Below are 18,085 nucleotides of genomic sequence, written 5' to 3'. Positions count from 1 at the left end.
CCGCTGCAAGAAGAAAGGTGATGCACACACATGAAATATTTTCCTGATTACTGAAACGGCAAAACTTTTGTTGAATTAGTCACCATATCTGTGACTTTGATAGCAAACACAAAAAAATAATAATAGGTGTGTGCTATCCAGGACTTTAGTTATTTTTGGATGAGTGGATGAAGCAGCGGACGAGGTGAGGCTGTCGTGGATCCACGCAGCGCCTGTCTTGTGCGTGCAGGCTGCAAACACCACATCAGCAGCAGCACCGAGGAGCAGCAGCGCATCGAGAGGCAGAGAGCAGCTGGTCTCCCGACATGGCAAAAGAAGGAGCAGACATGACCGAGGAAACCGAGTTCATGATAGACAAAAACGTGGGCAAAGAAGCAGAAAACGTGGACTCGTCCGGCGACGCCAAAGAAATGCGAGCGGTGGTGTTGGCAGGTTTCGGAGGTCTTAACAAACTCAGGGTGACCAAGAAGGCAATGCCCGAGCCTCAGGATGGGGAAGTGAAGATCCGCGTCAAAGCATGGTAAATATGACAGGATCATCCATATCTGTTATGTGCACGTAAGGACTGAGATGTGATCTTCTGGTTCCCACTTGCACTGTGTGTTTTTTTTTTTTTTTTTGACAAAGCTGGATGGCACATGTTGCTGAGAAATTCGCAGTGATGAAGCCACAGGTCTTTTTCTAGTACTGGAGGGTTGAAAACAAGCAAAACAACTGATGTCAGCATCTCTCAGTCGTTTTTAAATCACATTTTCTATTTTTGCAACCCACCAGGATAATAATCAGGTGAATACATTCCAGATTGCTAGTTTTCACAAACTCACAGTTTAGGGAAAATTAAAAGTGCACTCCATTTTGTTCAGTTGGAGAATCTTTGTTGAAGCTGGCCTTGTATCCTCAGAGGAATCGCCTGTGACTCACTGCTGATAATAATGAAATAAATACAACCGGGTGCTCCCTAAGTGTCTTAAACAGCCGAATGTTTGGTGTTAAATGGCCGTCAAGGGTCAGAGACAGTTCAGACGTTTTAATGCAAACGTTAAACTGAATCGAGATGGATTTAATGTCAACAAGCAATAAGGTGTTAATATGTCTTTGTTGCAGTGGCTTGAATTTCCTGGATCTGATGGTACGTCAGGGGACTGTCGATAATCCTCCAAAACCCCCCCTCGTCCCTGGATTTGAATGCTCTGGAATAGTAGAGTCACTGGGTGAAAACACAAAGGGATTTGAGGTTAGTGCGATTACAGGTTGTTCATTTGGTGATTTGTGAACCAGAACCACAGAATCTGCAAACTGGGGACGGTGCAGATGGAAACATGTGCTGTAAGCGTGACAAAGAGAAATACATTAGAGTCGATCCATAATCTACTGTACAAATAACGCCTCCGCTCCGGAGCCGCATGACCGTTTCACATCAGTAGCTCCTTGTTATCCCGCTGCTCTGACATGTTTCTTTCAGATAGGCGACAGAGTTATGGCCTTTGTCAATTACAATGCCTGGGCCGAGGTGGTTTGCACACCAGTGGATTTCGTCTACAAGATGCCGGATGAAATGACGTTTGCCGAGGCGGCGGCGTTTTCCCTGAACTTTGTGGCCGCGTACATGATGCTGTTTGAGGTCGCCAGTCTGCGGGAGGGGATGTCAGTGTTGGTTCACTCAGCAGGAGGTGGTGTAGTAAGTCTGTTTCTAGTATGAACACTGCACAGAACAGTTTCATCAGACTGTAACTTCTGTCTATGTATGTACAGATGGAACAAGTTTGCTTCCTGTTAATGTGCAAAATGAAAATTTGTGCTGGATTTTGATTATTTCTGTGAGCATCCTTCTTAGTTATTAAAGTTTTGGAATGACTAAAAAGTACTTAATTATTTACAAAGCTGTTATTAGAGTTTTATAACTAAAGCTAACTAGTTAAAAAGCATAATTGCAATCAACACAATGTACACATTAAGCACTGCTATACCAGGATCCATGTTTGTTGGGTCCTAGTGTTGCTTTCTGTGCTGCATCTCTGGTTATGCTCCGTGCTCTCAGACAAATTGTTGTAACTGTTATTATTTTCAGGGTCAAGCTGTGGCTCAGCTGTGCTCCACGGTGCCCAACGTCACCGTGTTTGGGATCGCCTCATGTTTCAAACACGCAGCCATCAGAGACTCCGTGACTCACCTCTTTGACAGAAACGTCGACTACATACAAGAAGTCAAAAAGTAAGCACGCAAAGTTCGTCTGATTGTAAGAGCCTGTGTTTAATATCTCGTCATGTATCTCAGTAACGTTGTTAGACTAGAGCGAAGCTGAAGGCAGGTAGGCCTGCCGCTGACTCTCCTGCGCGTCCGGTAATGTGATAACGTGGACTCAGCCGAGGGTAGAGGGCTGCGCGAGGATGCAGATGTTACCGGCTGCCTCATTTGGACTTGCGTGGCAGTGGTCCCCATGGCAACTCACAGCTCGTTTCAGAGAGCAGCAGCAGCAGCATTGTGTAGGGTGGAGGTCTGCGCCGGCAATGTGGAACAACTGAGCCAATTAGGGCTGCGCAGCGATACCCTACACATTCCATTGACAACGCAGCACGCTGTCAGCCGGTTTACGCTACAAAGAAAAGCGCTTGCAGCAGACACTGCGTTGGGTTTGATGCAGTGTGCCACAGGCTCACTGCATCTATGCTGTGAAGTTTGATTAATCTCATTCCAAAGATGTTTGAACAACTTCTTCACCACATGGCCTCCTGCATCCCGGAGCTTTAGCTGTAATTTACTATCATTCATGGCTGTTCTGTAACCGGGGCAGTTGCACCGCACATACGAAAGACGTTGCGCGACTTCGTTGTAACACACAGAGCTTCGAGTAGCGTCATTAGAAATGGACGTTTCATGCTTTCTGCCTGCATATCAGCAGTGGTAGTGGATTATTTTGCCTTTCATCTCTCTGGCCCACACATTCCTCCCAGGATCAAGCACAAAGTACAATTAAATTAGTGTTTTTACAAAAGGCAAAAAACCATGGGAATCACAAGACCACCGAGCAGTTCAGCCAAGCAGGTGTTCAGGGCCACAAGGCAGAAAGTAAGGACTTATGGTCCCCTTGATAACGACATGCCTTTCTTCCTTTCATATCCGCTCCTTTTAATGAGTCTTATTATGGCAGGCTGGTTTTTTTTGTCTGATGGATTCTGTCTGCGATGAGATTACCAACCTTTTCTTTTTTAACAAAATATAGAATTTGTTGCCGGTGAGGAGTAATGTGGGCACTGCGAAACATCAATAATCTCCGTGTAAGAAAACTGTAGGCAGAGTCAAAAGAGAAAACGTGGGTTGCAAACTGCAACTTTTTCTCAGAGTAATACTCCAGAGAATCAGCGCTGATCTCTTATGAATCCATGATTAGACAAAACCTGAAGCGGCGCCAGAGTATGAATCACAGGCTGAATATATGGACTCAGAGAATATGTTTTGCATTTTTACATTTACTGCTCACAGTCACAAACGAGGTGACGTAGTTCTCAAACGTGGGCCTCTGGTTGCACTTTGTTTCAACTGGACAGTTTTTTTTTGTAGACGAACTTGTCGCAGCGTATTACGTGGAGTTAAAACTCTAAGCAGATTAACTCATTAGTGGGAAATTAGAAAATGAAGTTGTGGTTGTTTTTCATTGTGGATTAATCTTCCGGCTATTTGCAAGATAAAAAAAAACAATTTGTATAAAATGCTAATGAAAATGTCCCGAAGCTCAAAGTGGTATCGTTCAGTCACTGGAGTTGAAATCCACATCAAGAACAGAATTGTTGTTATTTTAGCTTAAAACCGACTTTCACTTATGAAGATCGTCGCATCAGTTTATTGACTAATGGTTCAGTTTGTTGATGGTTATTTAGCTAAAAGCAATATTTTTACTTTTCCAAACAGTTCTCTGGTTGGAGCTTCTCCAACGTTAGCGCGCTAAACCTAACACAAGACGTTTAAAGACAACAGCTTGGACTCCAGGAAACTGCCTGGCGAGTTTGAGGTTTTTTTTAACAGCGGATAAATCAAACAATTTACTGAAAAACATACCAAATCAATCAAGTTTACTGTCATTTAGCTGTACATACAACAGTAGTACAGGCAAGATAGGAGAGCGTTTCTTCAGGAGCCAATAACTTTAAATTTAAATAAAGAAGTGTTTGCACATCTGGATCAGCTGTTCGGCGTTCTGACAGCTTGTGGAATGAAGCCGTATCTGGATTAATTGATGATTATCATTAGTTGAACCTCTTGTGATTAATATGAGCGTTTTTTGGGGGATTTTTTAAGTTTTTTGGGGGCTTTTGTGCCTTTATTTGATAGTGCAGTGAGAGAGAGACAAGAAAGTGGGGGAGAGGAATGGGGGAAGGATGTGTGGGAAAGGGCCATGAGCAGGATTCAAACTCATGACCTCCACATCGGGACTGTAGCCCTGTACATGGGACGCCAGCTCAACCAGGTGAGGTATAGCGGCGCCCCAATATGAGCGTTTTTTAACCGCTTTGTTCTCGTTTTAGGATTTGTCCAGAGGGAGTGGACGTTGTGCTGGACTGCCTGTGTGGGGAGAACACAGGGAAAGGACTGACTCTGCTGAAGCCACTGGGAACTTACATCCTCTACGGTGGGAACAAAAAGCTTCTGTTGCTGTAATGTTTGCATTTTAGTTGATGCTTTCTAGATGAAAATAACTAAATTGCCAATGCATTTTTGCCAACTTGCTTCTGCTTGGAGGATAATTTTGCTAAAGAAATCATTTTGAGCTTTCAATAAATACTCATACATGCATACGTCAGATGAGAAGATTTATATCATTTTCAAGTCACAGTTCCTGTCCTGAAGATAATCTGACACAGTACACTTTATTAAACTGATGTCTGTGTACTTTAGGTTTTTGTGCAGATTGAACAAGCTTTAGAGATGCTTGTAGTTTGTCAGCTTTGGACTGTCTCCTGGCTAAAGCTTCATTTTCTAACATACAGGTATTAGATTGGTACAAACTACATGTTGAATAGTGTTGAGCTGTTCCTTTAAATAAAACTCCTCCATTCATTCATTCAATGTGTTGGCAGAAGCACCGGTAGCAAAAAACAGTGAGGCTCATTTGAATGAGACATACTCTGGAGCTTGCAAATGCAATGTGTTGTCCTTCACAACTCGCATTTTTATCTGATCTCTGTTAATTACTGTAGCTCCCGTTAAGCCTCGTGAATCGAGTAACGGCATTAGAGGGAGATTAATTCATTAGTTGTAGTTGTACTGAATATGTGCAAAGGCATGCTTGCACAGATCTAAGGGTCTAAAGGTGCCAACTGATCCTCCCCCACCTCACCATTCATGCTTCATGGCTGCCTATTATTGACACGTCACTTCTGTCCAGCATACAGCAATCCCTTTATTTTTGTTTTTTCAGGCGCGTCAAACATGGTAACTGGGGAAACAAAGAGTTTCTTCAGCTTTGCAAAATCTGTGAGTCAGCGTTGCAGTCCGTCATCAATATTTGAAGGAAACGGGAGCATGTATCTGCTCAATGAATCGAATTTCATGGCAAATGAAACTTACACAAGTGAGTCATTCTGGATGAACGTGTCACTCTTGTTTGCTGTTTTTTTTTCTCTCTCCAGTGGTGGCAGGTGGAGAAAGTGAACCCCATTAAACTGTACGAGGAGAACAAAGTCATTGCTGGATTCTCGCTCCTCAACCTCCTCTTCAAACAGGGCAGATGTAGTCTGGTGAAATCGGTGATGGACAAACTCTTGTGTCTCTACGAGCAAAAGAAGATCAAGCCTGTAGTGGACTCCCTGTGGGCGCTGGAGGAGGTAAGAGCCTGGATCCAGCAGAGAGTGAAGACAGTGAGGTCAGTGATGATCAAATTAAAAATGATCTGATTACAGTCGTAACATAATCAGAGATGCCAGGAATGATTTAAGAGGATTTTATGCAAATATCATGGAGAGCATGTAATCTGTTGTTTGTTACTGCTGCTGCTGCTTTCTGTGGGACATTGTCAGCTGTTCTTGGACATTTTTCCACAGATGGTGGGTAGGTTGCGTCTTCCTGTTTCACAATTATTGCACGCCCACGCAAAGCCCAGCAGGGCATCCATCAATCACTTTCTTGATTTCTACAAACTCTTCAAGTCTACCTCAAACTGGGAGTCTCCGTACAGTCAATGCACACCTGCTTTGAATGGTTATATTTACATTATCGGCTTTGGATCTGTTTATCAGCCACAGTAGAGAACACGTCTGCATCTAGCAGTCTTCACCAGGTACATGTGTTCAGGTGGGCGTCGCTCACTGGCGTTGGGACGTTTAAACACGCTATTGGACACAGATGATGTTTCGTTAATCGTGTTTTCTCAGAGACCCCAACATAACCTGATTCCAGCAGACAACAGGGCCCATTTGTCAGTCTTTATCTCCTCACGTTCCAGGTGGTACCAAGTAGGCTGAAAAATGAAGCCAAAAACAACTGCGGTTCCTTAAATGGCCACTTGAAGCAGGCACCCATGTTAAAATTTATAGCCGGTGTAGCGACATCCGAGACCTCGTGTCGATGAGAGATTGGGTCAGTTTGTCTGACGTGCATGATTATGAATAATAAGTTTTGTCTTTTATTAAAGGAGAACAAGATCATTAACTCATATAAACGTATGCAAAACTCCAAATCAAAGTAGTCAAGCAAAACAGCCGTCAGCAAAAAATACGGCGCCCCAGCTCGCCCCCGCTCTCTTCCTCCAACAATGAACAGGTGAACAGGTGTGAGCTTCAATCCCCGCCCATCCACAGGACCCGCTGTCCCCTTATCCAATGTGTCCAACAAAAATATAACCAAAATAACAAGAATCAATCTGCCCCATAACCTTATATCAAAAATAAAGACGTACTCATGACTCATGGAATAAGCATGTTTACAGTCTGGTACAAAACACCATTTTTGTTCCTAGCGCTAGTTTCCAGGTTCCTCAGCAGAGCTGGCAACATCACCAAGGACATTTCACACCCCGGTTCTCAGCTGTTTGAGCTGTTGCCCTCTGGTAGGCGCTACAGATGCTCCACAGCAAAGACCAACAGTTTCTTCCTGAGACCCGTCACCATCATGAACTCTCACATGTAAAATATCCGCTCTACCTCAATAAGACTCCTCCACCATGTGCACTATGTAAATATCCATTATCCGTATGTATATGTCCATCATCTCCTGCAGTTTTTCTTAAATCTTTTGTTTCTTTTTATATATTTATTCTTTTTTTATCTTTATATTTAACTGAGCAATTTTGCACTTTATTTTGTTTTTTGTTTTTCTACTTGCCCTGAAAATAGGAGAAGCTCTCCAATCTGGTTGTAAACTGGATCATGACAATAAAGGTCATTCATTCATTCATTCATTCATTCATTTCCCCTGTCACGACAACTGTACAGGGACTGAAAATTTTTTTTTAAACTCACCTGATTAAGTTCTGTTAAGCTCCACGCTGACACCATGAGCTTCAAAGCAACATGTATGGGTGAAGTCACGGAGTCTATTTTTATATATAATCTACGGGTGATGTCTTTGTCTAATGGAAAACTGAAGTAGCACTCTCATACAGCAGACCCATGAATGATGCAGGTCTAATCAATGTGCATTTGACCCTCGTCGGCCTCTTTAATGAAGCAGCTCCTTCGTCTTTTCATGCGCTCGCTCCTTTTCCCTTGATTGCCCGCATGAACCTGCAGGTTGTTCAGCAGACAGGACAGAAACAGTCTTGGTTCATGAAGTTTGGTGAACTCGTGTAATTATGAATGAATAAGTGAAGAATCTGCGTGGGTGTGCAGAGACTTTAAAAATGTGCTGCTTTTGTACAAATTCATAAAGTAACAAGCTGAAGGTTTATCCTTGACCTTTGTTTCACTTCCAGAAATGCTTGAAAATGCAGATAAAAGCCGAGGCAGCGCTCGTAATGCACTACAAGAAGCTGACAAGGAGTCGCTCTGAACCTAAAATCTACAATCAGAGAGAGAGAGAGAGAGCGATATAATAACAAAATCATTACTGTCTTCAGATTTTCATTTCTCATGGGAAACTTCCCATGTTCTGTTGTCATTAAACTTTGGCCGATTGCTCAGGCCATTCACTGGAACCATTGCCCATGAAGAATCTCATTAGAGGGGAAGGATGGCGTGGGCCATACTGTCAGGGACACAGCCTGCCTCACTCGTCTGTTTGCCTGGAAGGAGAATTTATAAGGTGTTAGTTTGCATGTTGACTATGGCAACCTTTCTGTCTGGAATGAAACCTTGGAGAGTGTGTCTGACTGGAACCGAATAATGTCCAAGATTAGTGACCGGCGATAGTTTCAGGGAGGAAAACATGAATTAGATCACTTGGGATTCCTGGGTGACTGTTACTGAGGATACTGAAAATAAAAGTGAACCTACAATAATATCTCACAGTGATCAGTGATAGTTGTGCACAAAGATCTAAATGTAAGTGGACCTCATCCCGTCTCTTCTCTGAAGTTGCCAGCTAGCAGCAGAACGCTGGAGTTTCTGACCTAATTTTGCTCTTGGCTTGATTTCTTTTAACAATTGAACGCTTGTGACACTTTCAGACAAAGACGCATACATTCACTTGTGTCTGTAATGAGAAGGCAGGATTATGGCTCCCTGAGCAATCTTTTGTGGTGTGTAAATTCTTCCTTCATGAGCCAGAAAACCTTTAATGAGTCGCACTAGTGTTTGATTGTGTACGTTTTTAAACTGCTGTGTATGTTGTTGGCTGTAGAGGCCGTTGTTGTCGGACATGTCACATTAAAACAAGAATCAAATTAGTGCAGGCAAAAGAATTTGGACAATCTGGCACACTTCAAAAAAACAGTTTCTCTTATTGTCCTCTTGACAGCTAGATGGCGACACAGAGCCATTAAAAAGTGCAGGAAATAGTCAACAACAGGCGGTCCACTGCTGGGGAGGTTAACTAATAGTTAACCGCATGAAAACGATTCAAAGGTAGAACAATAACGAGGGCTGAAGCTTGATTCATTCAGGTTTTTCCTCTGACCTCGTCCTGATTGCGGACCAGTGAACATAACAGGAGTGATATGAACTGTGGCTTTTAAAATATGTGAAATCTCTCGATGCCGTTTGGAGCTGCCAACACGAGCAGCTGCTTAATGTGGTTTTGGTGTATTGAGTGTTCATTGCTTTCATGCAGATTCATTATTTTGGTACAAACCATGGAGACTCCACTTGTATTCCACCGTGATGTAATCACCGGGGTGCCGCTCACAACCGCAGACTGATGCTTGATGTTGTGCAGAGTTGGAGGAAAATCATTTCCTTGCTTCTCTTTTCCTTTCCGCCATCTTGCTCGTAGCCTTCAGACAGCAGTCGGGGCTGAATCACAGCTTCACTTAAGATGGCAGATCACGCAGCCTCAAAGTATTCTGAGAGGCTGACGCACCGGGGCGAGGTTTGTTGAGTTTGAGCAAAATGTCAAATTCTACAAAGATGTGTTGTGAACCGTTGTTTCCACAAACAGCCTGATGGCAGGAGCCTGGCCTTCATTTTGTGGGCAGACTGTATAATAGCCCTGTCTGCACACTTGGGCTGTTTTTGCACGTTACGCGTCAAGAAGTGCTGTCCTGTAAAAGACTGGAGGAGTCGGCCATGTAGGTTCATTTCCATTGTTTTATTTCTGCTTGTCATCGAAAGAAACACAATAATCTGCTTTGTGTTATAGTATTCCATTTAGGTTATTCAGAATTTATATTTCCCAGACTGTGAAAAGTCTCGCAGCTTAAATCAGTTTAAAAAAGGACGTCTGGAAAGCGGAGGTTCATCATTTTTTCATCACCATCCTTACTGTGGCTCCTAAAAGTAATTTCATGCTTCGTTCATGCTCCTAAAAATGAAACCTAAAGATTGCAGAATATATTCCCAAAGACTTTATTATGTTACTGTAAGCTCCTTTTAAGAATAATCTGATCATTTAATTTGTCAGGATATAATTCACTTTAAAGCTGTATGAGGATGTAAGATGTCTTCCGGGAAGCTGCAGAAATGTTTATTATTCGCATCATTTATTTATCACTGGAGCCCGCTCTGCCCTGCAAGCCCCTTAATCAGATCTACAGACTATATTGTTCTGGCAATCACAGGTAAAGTGAAGCAGCGTACTCGTGTGCCTAATGAAAACTCCTCCTTGCATCATTACCGCGGGCACCGAGTTGTTGATTGTGATGTCAAACGTCACCCAGCGGAGTGAGTCAGCATCATTTAGTCCACATTAAGGCTATTAACTCCCCCCACGGAGTAAGCTTATAATATGGCCGTAAAAGCGCTCCTGCGTCTGTAATGAGCGGGAAATTACTCTAACTGTGTCTTTGTGTGGATTCAGTCAGCAAAAGAATTTCTTTCAGCAGGCGTTTCTGTTTTTTCTTTTTCTTCCAGTTGTACAGTGTGCTCTCTGTTGGAGAGCTTTTATTGTTGTAAGCTCTGTGCCATTCAGAAGTTTGAAAACACCCGTGGTTATTATTCTGTTTTAAAGCCATTTTTTTACACATCTGATCTGGTTTTACACCACACTGAACATGAACTTGGGCCCTTTTTATCAGGAGTAAACCTCGATGTATCGGCCTAAAACAAAAGCTTTCAGAGGTTCACTGACTTCTTGATGGTTCAGATGATCTAATTTACTTTATGCTGAATTAAAATGGTTTAACAAAAACACTTGACATAGCAAAGATGGAAGAATTAATTCATTTTTTTAGATGTTGAATATAAAAGCTTGTTGAAAAGGAAGTTAACGTTGTGTTTTATCCTCAGGTGAAGGAGGCCATGCAGAGAATCCACGACAGAGGAAACATAGGAAAACTCATTCTGGATGTGGAGAAGTCTCCCACCCCTCTGGTAACAGCAGCAGTTTTACAATGTTTTTTATGAGCTTTTCTTAACAGTCTTATAGATGAACGCTTTTAGAAGACATACATCAAGAGCTGTTAAGTAGTTTCTTGATATTGATTCATCCTAAGAGTTGCGAGTGCAGTTTTATGAAGTTTTTACAGATTTTACAGAAACCAGCTAACGCAACAGCACTTCACATTTTTACAGCGGCTGATCGAATGATTCTAAAGTTACTGGGCTAAGTCACCTGTCCGTCTGACATCATCCATCCATCCATTATCTATACACTAGCACTGTTGCCTCGCGGCTAGAAGGTCGCCGGTTCGTGTCCCGGTGAGGACACCCGGGTCTCCATGTTCTCCCCGTGCAGCGTGGGTTCTCTCCGGGTTCTCCGGCTTCCTCCCACAGTCCAGAAACATGCTGAGGTTAATTGGTGATTGTAAATTGTCCGTAGGTGTGAATGTGAGTGTGCTTGGTAGCCCTGTGATAGACTGGTTACCTGTCCAGGTGAACCTGCCTTCACCCTGAGTCAGCTGGGATAGACTCCAGCCCCCCATGACCCTAGTGAGGATTAAGCGGTGTGTAGATAATGGATGGATGTTTTTTGACTGTGGAGACGACACGGGGAGAACATGCAAACTCCACACAGAAAGACCCCGGGTGTCCTCAATGGGACGTGAACCGGCGACCTTCTTGCAGTGCTAGCCACTGAGCCACCTTGCAGCCCCCTCTGGCATCTTTTAATACTGAAAAAACATCAACATAAAATAGCGTTTATAAATGGAGCAGGACACCACAGACGTTTTACGTGCTTAAAATGTCCCGTTGAAGACATTGTGACGAGGATGATTTACAGTTACAGCTCGCTTAGTTAATTAGTTATCGCCTCTAGATACCAGACTGGATAAATATTAATTTCAAAAAGCTCATAAAGTTATTAATTTACCAAGAGAATACAATATAAAAGTCCAGGGTCAAGATGGCAATAAACTAAAAACAGAACAGGAAGCAAGTTCAGGACAGACGTAGTAAGTCAATGCAAACTGCCCCCATGAGGTGATCTCCCTCATCTTAGTCGTGCAGCATTTGTAGAGCACGTTTTCAAGAAAATAAACTTTGAAAATGCTTGTAGACAAGATACCATGTACAAGAGATTTTCCTTTTCTCCTCTAATCTCCACATCAAACCTAGAAAAACTCCCCGTTGACAGCACAGACCCCGGGATCATCTCCACGTTTACTGATGTTCGCTCACGTTTACTGTCACAGTAAACAGCTATTGACAGATGAATCCTGTTTCACCACTAGATGGCCAGCGACAGCACGGAGACCAGTGAAGCAGGAGAGGAGGAAGAGGAGCCTGAGGGAGACAACGACAGCAAGGAGCGAATGCCTTTCATCCATTAGACAACCTGACACACATAGAGACTGGACAGGCTGCACACGTTCACGACCACACACGAGCGTGTATGTACGTGTGCATGTGCCGTACGCATGAATGCATGAACGTATGTTTGTACAGTAAATGTTTGTGCCTCTTGTCTGTTACCTTTTTGAAGAATACGATGAAGAATAACGCCCTGTTTGTCACCCAGGCAGCATACACGAGAGTCGAACCAGTGTTATAGTCTCTGCTGTACTAGCCAGTAGGTTTGTTCATTTCATAGTTAGCTGCATCCTCCAACAGTTTTTTAGCAACAGGCTGATGAAGCATTTAAACCTGCTGTCACTTTCTAATTAGCACCCTTAACAACAGATGTAGTGAAGCACACATATACAGTAACAAGCTAACATGTCGCATTTACTTCTCACACATCTCACAGTTATACAACAAGAGCAAACACCTGAGATAAGTTTGAGGAAACGACCCCCAGTGCTGTAACGTGAAGGAATCCTCGTGTTACGTCAGGAGATGTAGAAAAGTCTTTGTGTAGATATTTGCATGGTATTTTATTCTTAGGGGGCCAAACTTGTAATTATACGGGATCACCAGTGCCTTCGAGCTGCAAATGAGTGTTTAATACTTGAAATACTTTCCTCGCGTGACGTTCACATTGAACAAACAAAAATGTATTTTTAAGCAAAACGTGACAGCTGACGTGTAAACTATTAAAAAATCCCTCCACATCTGATCACAAGGGGGATCTGTGGTGCCACCAGAGCTCTTATATGATAAGTCACTGGACTGAGAGCTTATTTTTCAACCTGCTGAAAACAAGTGACATTCGGTAAAACCCACAACGTTTTACATCCGTTGTCAGTGACAAACTCACACTTAAACAAGTCAAATCTAAGATTCAAAGGTCGGTTTTATTTTTTATCTGTCAAAATCTTGCAGAATGTATGTAAAAGCAAAAGAAAGTAATCCATAAATCCTGGATTTTCTTTCACATGAAGTAGTCAGTCAGACTGCAGTTCAAGGTTTGTGGAGTTTCTGCTTCGCTTGTCTGACCAAAGTTGTTTACTTGCTGGTGCCTCACAACAAAAGTGCCATAAGACTTCAAGATGAATTATTTTTACAGTGAGCTGGTGTTTAAAGGCAGGCTGACGGAGGTTTGAGCAACACTGTGTTTTACGTGACAAGCCCTGCTTTACTCCACATCTGCAAATGAAATATACTCACCTGTTGAGACGACCGATCGGCATTAAAACAAACTATTTCATCGTCACCGTTTACCTGGCCTTGCTCACTCAGTGTATTTTATACCGGCTGGTTGTCTGAATTATTTATACCTTCACAGAATGCGCTCCAGAAAGTATTTTCTCAACAATAAAAACAACAGACCACTGATTTCTAATTTTATGAAATTAAAATGGATCATCTTACCAACGGCAGAAGTACCAGAGTGGCCTCTGCATGCTTTGAAGGTGGAGCAGCAACGCCGAAGCGATGAAATAAATTCATTTCTAGACTTGGAAACAAGGACGATAATGATTTGGAAATGCATCGAAAATGTCGACGCCTTTATCGTCAGGTCAATTAATGTGTGTGTGTGTGTGTGTGAGAGAGAGCGGGAGTGTGTGTGTTCTTGAATGTTTGTGTTCATATTGCCTTGTAAAAAAAAAAAGAAAAACATGTAAAGAGGTGTTCAGCATTGTAGTGTGTTCACAATCCTCCTCCTATGGTTTACCTGTGCTCGTACCTTTTTTGTCACGTTTTGGTTGTGTACGTTCTTTGAGTACAGCTCTGTTTACTTGAATAAATTTATCTGCAAAGTGCAAAGTGTGATTGTGTTTTTGGTTCAGTGTTTTCATGTCCAGAGGATCATCTCAGCATGTGTTCACGGTGCAACTAATCAACCTGTTGCACTAATTGATTTGGTTAGAATACATTATTCTAGAGAATGCTTCACTTTAGAGGGGAAATGCATTGTTTTGTGGAAATTTAAATAGCTTCAAAATGTTCTGTTTAATGACTCTAAAATGGGAAAACATACTTGAACTGGTTTGGAGAGTTGTATGGCTATATTGAGCCCGTACGCCTGAGGCTGGTTTCTTTTTTAGCTCCCTCCTCCCAGCTTGTATGCAACATCTGACTCTAAAAATAACTCCACCACCACCAGAGCTGGGAGCTGGACTTCCACAGGTCTAATGATGGCTTTATTTTGAAAGATTATGTGTGTGACTGAAACAGCATCTATGGATGTGTTGATAAATCAGCAATATTCATTTCATACATTAAAAAAAAGCTAATTAACCTTTTTGTATGTGGACTATATTTGACTGCTGTCAGTGAAGAGATGTTTTCTGATCTGACACATCATTTTTTCACTTAAAGCGCAACACGTGACAGGAGACGGGATGGAGAACATTCTGTTAAAGGGAAGCAGTCAATAAATTTCCAGTTTGTTTGTGAAATGAAAGGGAATGCTGCGTAGTGCACCTTGTCCTGAGTAAATATTTATCTAAAAATAACTTGAAACAAGGAAATCATTATTTGCCTCCACCCTTTTTTTTTTTTTACTTTTACCTCCCTCACCTCCTCCTGATGTTTGGACAAACACAAACAGAGTTGGAGCCAATGCAGGGAGAGAACCAGGAAAGGCACACAGAGAGGCCAGTATATATATTGAGCTGCCCACGGTGCCTTCGGTTCCTCTCACAGCAGTACAAGGTGTGCCACTGTGTCCTTGTGCTGCAGGATCCGCTGGCCTCAGACATGGCACGTCTGGCCCTCCCCGTCCTCCTCGTCCTCTGCCTCTCTTTGCCCCACTTCTGCTCCAGCCGTCCGCCTCGCACCAGGAAGGCCGTTTCATCTCGCCAGTCTGGAGGTATGGCACCACATTCGTAAGTGATGTGTTCTGCAGCGATGTTTATCTGACCTGTTTTTTTTCCTCCTCGTCGGGATGCAGCCGCCGAGGAAGATGATGTGAAGTCCCAGCTGGAGAAGTTGTGGCAGGAGGTGAATTCACTGAAAGAGATGCAGGCGCTGCAGACAGGTACTGGCCTCATTAAATACAGGAGGATTAATGAGAAGGTTTCTGCACAAGATAAGTCATAAATTACTCATGTGAAGGCTGGTTTGTGATATCACTGGATAATGTTAGGCCACTGAGCTGCAGTGCAAAAGTGCTGAGAGATAATTGTCAACATTTTGAACTTCTTGGTGTGCTTCATCACCAGTAGAGGGCGTCATACAAGCCATTATATTGTAAAGTAAAAGGTTGAATTGCACAGTGACTGACACTCTTATGAATTCATGGGGAGAATGTTTCTATTAATGAGGTCATTTACTCTTTAAATGGCAAATTAGTCAACATTTGATTTGTGTTTTCAGTCTGTCTGCGAGGCATCAAAGCTCACAGGAAGTGTTACCTCACCATCGAGGAGCCCAAACACTACCACGAAGCAAACGAAGACTGCATTGCACAGGGGGGGACTCTTGCGACGCCGCGGGACACGATGGAAAACAATGAACTGAGAGACTATGCCAAGAGGAGCGCTCCGGGATCCAAGGACTTCTGGATCGGCGTGGCAGACATCGTGAAAGAAGGCCAGTATGTCGATGTCAACAGCCTGCCAGTCAGCTACTTCAACTGGGATCGCTCCAAGAAGCAGCCCACAGGAACGAAGAGGGAGAGCTGTGTTGCCCTTTCAGTCGCCGCGCAAGGAAAGTGGTACGATGAGGTGTGTCGCAGCCTGAAGAAGTACATCTGTGAATACGTCATCCCCTGAAGGAGGCCGCTGACGGATCCTTTACGCGGGTTTAATCGATGAAAACTGTATAAAAACAAAAGTGTTGTCAATGGTATAGCAACATGACTTGTATTAAAGTGTATCTCTATGGTTATTAATTAAGTTTCTAATAAGCTTTGTGTACACATCTGATAATCAGGTGGCATTATGTGACCCCTCTGTGATAAAACATAACCTCACGTTATTGAACAGCATGAGAAACGAGAAGTTCTGATTTAAGTTTCATAAGAATAAACTTTTTAAAAAGGCGCCTTCATTGTTTTGCTACCGCTGCTTTCATTCTGCCCATGAAAATATACGTTTCTGCATCAGATTTACTGTTTTCTTCAGCTGCATACATAAACACAAATGAGTTCCTCAGTTTAATTCTCAAATGTAAGTGTAGAGATTTGCTCAAAGTGCAGTGCTAGGGGGGAAATGTGAAGTGTTTTTAATTCTGCTACCTGTTGGAGCATCACTATGAAACTCAAACTAAAAAAAAAGTTTAATTTTGAGAGTAATTTACATGTTAGACAGCAAAGACGGTGACCATCTGTAACCTTTGCTGTACGTTCAATCCTGTTATCAAATTTGTTGACTAGAAAGGCAGCATGTGAAGCTCTAGATGGTAAGGAATGCTCCATTTTTTTATTTTTTGGGGGGTAAAATGAACAAATTTCAAATTTTGCAAAATTCAAAATCGACTACAAACACCCATAGCCTGACTGCAATGTAAAAATATTACCATTGCATCATAATGCAACAGAAAACTACCTGTGAGAGACAATTTGAGGTAGACGGGTGGGTTGTGCCACAATAAAATCACTATAAATGTATTTCTTGGATAAAATGACACTGGCAGAGGACACTCTTCTTCTTGCTCTGTGAATTTCTGCTGCAAAACTCCACCTGTCTGGTGACGGCAAACTATGAGGAAATTACTACGAATGTGCTTGTTTCCTTTTCCTCTCTGTTAGACATTCCTTCTTTTTTTTAAATGTGGAGCTCTGTTTTGTTTTGTCTAGCTTCCCTCTAACCCCCAAACCGTGTCCGTATCTCTGAACTCATGAGCGTCACAAACACTCAGACTTTTACATTGAATGCTGGATGTAATTTAGCGTCTCCAGTTCACCTGACCTTCCTCTGGAATGTGGGAGGGAACCTGGATCACCAAAAATAAACTCAAACAAACACTGAAAGAACATGCAAACATACAGAAAGAGACTGTTATCAAACCTCGACCCCTCTCGCTCTGAGGGGACAATGTGAAATATGTTCTGTTTGGGCTCTGATTTGAACAGAAAGGGCAACGCAGAGCACAAATGTTTAGTTAGATTTAAATCTTATTGGGCATATGTGCCACCAGTTTAAAACTCTTATGATAAAAGCCCAGCTGCTCTGGTGTTCCAGGTAGGCGTCTTCATGGACAGTTGACATGTAGATTAATGAAGTATTTCTGCTTCATTCTAAGCTGTGATCAATTCATTTGAATTACAAACAGAAAGGAATTTAACTTTAGAGCATCGCCTCGACTTGGGGGTTAAGATGAAAGCCATGAAGTACAGTGTTACCTTAATGCACACCGCTAAAGGAGTGTGATAACTTGATTAAACACAAATTCATATATGCCTGATATATTAATAGAAATAGGCTGGGCTGCAAAACGACATTCTGCTTCACGGTAAGTGGTGGTGTAGGCCCCTGTGTCTTATTGTTTTCTGTACATAAATCATCCATCCATCCATCATCTCTACACCTTAATACTCATGAAGGTCATGGGGGGCTGGAGTCTATCCCAGCTGACTCAGGGTGACGACAGGTTCACCTGGACAGGTAACCAGTCTATCACAGGGCTACACTTAGAGACAGACAACCAAGCGAACTCACATTCACACCTACAGACAATTTACAATCACCAATTAACCTCAACATGTTTCTGGACTGTGGGAGGAAGCCGGAGAACCCGAAGAGAACCCACGCTGCACGGGGGGAACATGGAGACTTAGCAACGGTGCAAACCAC

At 42.7% G+C, this 18,085-nt stretch overlaps 2 protein-coding genes across 2 annotated transcripts; both read left to right on the top strand.

Annotated features, from left to right (window-relative positions):
• The first annotated feature begins 305 nt into the window (after positions 1 to 305).
• vat1l (vesicle amine transport 1-like) lies at positions 306 to 12,295 on the top strand. The gene is made up of 9 exons (XM_008288178.1): positions 306 to 520; positions 1,105 to 1,234; positions 1,463 to 1,678; positions 2,069 to 2,211; positions 4,521 to 4,624; positions 5,414 to 5,469; positions 5,625 to 5,819; positions 10,812 to 10,895; positions 12,197 to 12,295. Exons 1-9 carry the CDS (start codon positions 306 to 308, stop codon positions 12,293 to 12,295), a joined length of 1,242 nt encoding a protein of 413 aa, XP_008286400.1.
• Positions 12,296 to 15,047: 2,752 nt separating this feature from the next.
• clec3a (C-type lectin domain family 3, member A) lies at positions 15,048 to 16,271 on the top strand. Its single transcript, XM_008288177.1, has 3 exons — positions 15,048 to 15,159; positions 15,241 to 15,327; positions 15,666 to 16,271. The coding sequence occupies exons 1-3, from the start codon at positions 15,048 to 15,050 to the stop codon at positions 16,061 to 16,063; spliced, it is 597 nt and encodes a 198-aa protein (XP_008286399.1). The 3' UTR covers positions 16,064 to 16,271.
• The last annotated feature ends 1,814 nt before the right edge of the window (positions 16,272 to 18,085 follow it).

Source organism: Stegastes partitus, unplaced genomic scaffold, assembly GCF_000690725.1.
Source record: "Stegastes partitus isolate 25-593 unplaced genomic scaffold, Stegastes_partitus-1.0.2 Scaffold545, whole genome shotgun sequence".
In the NCBI taxonomy this organism is placed as follows: Eukaryota; Metazoa; Chordata; class Actinopteri; family Pomacentridae; genus Stegastes; species Stegastes partitus.
This window is presented reverse-complemented; position numbering and strand designations above follow the sequence as displayed.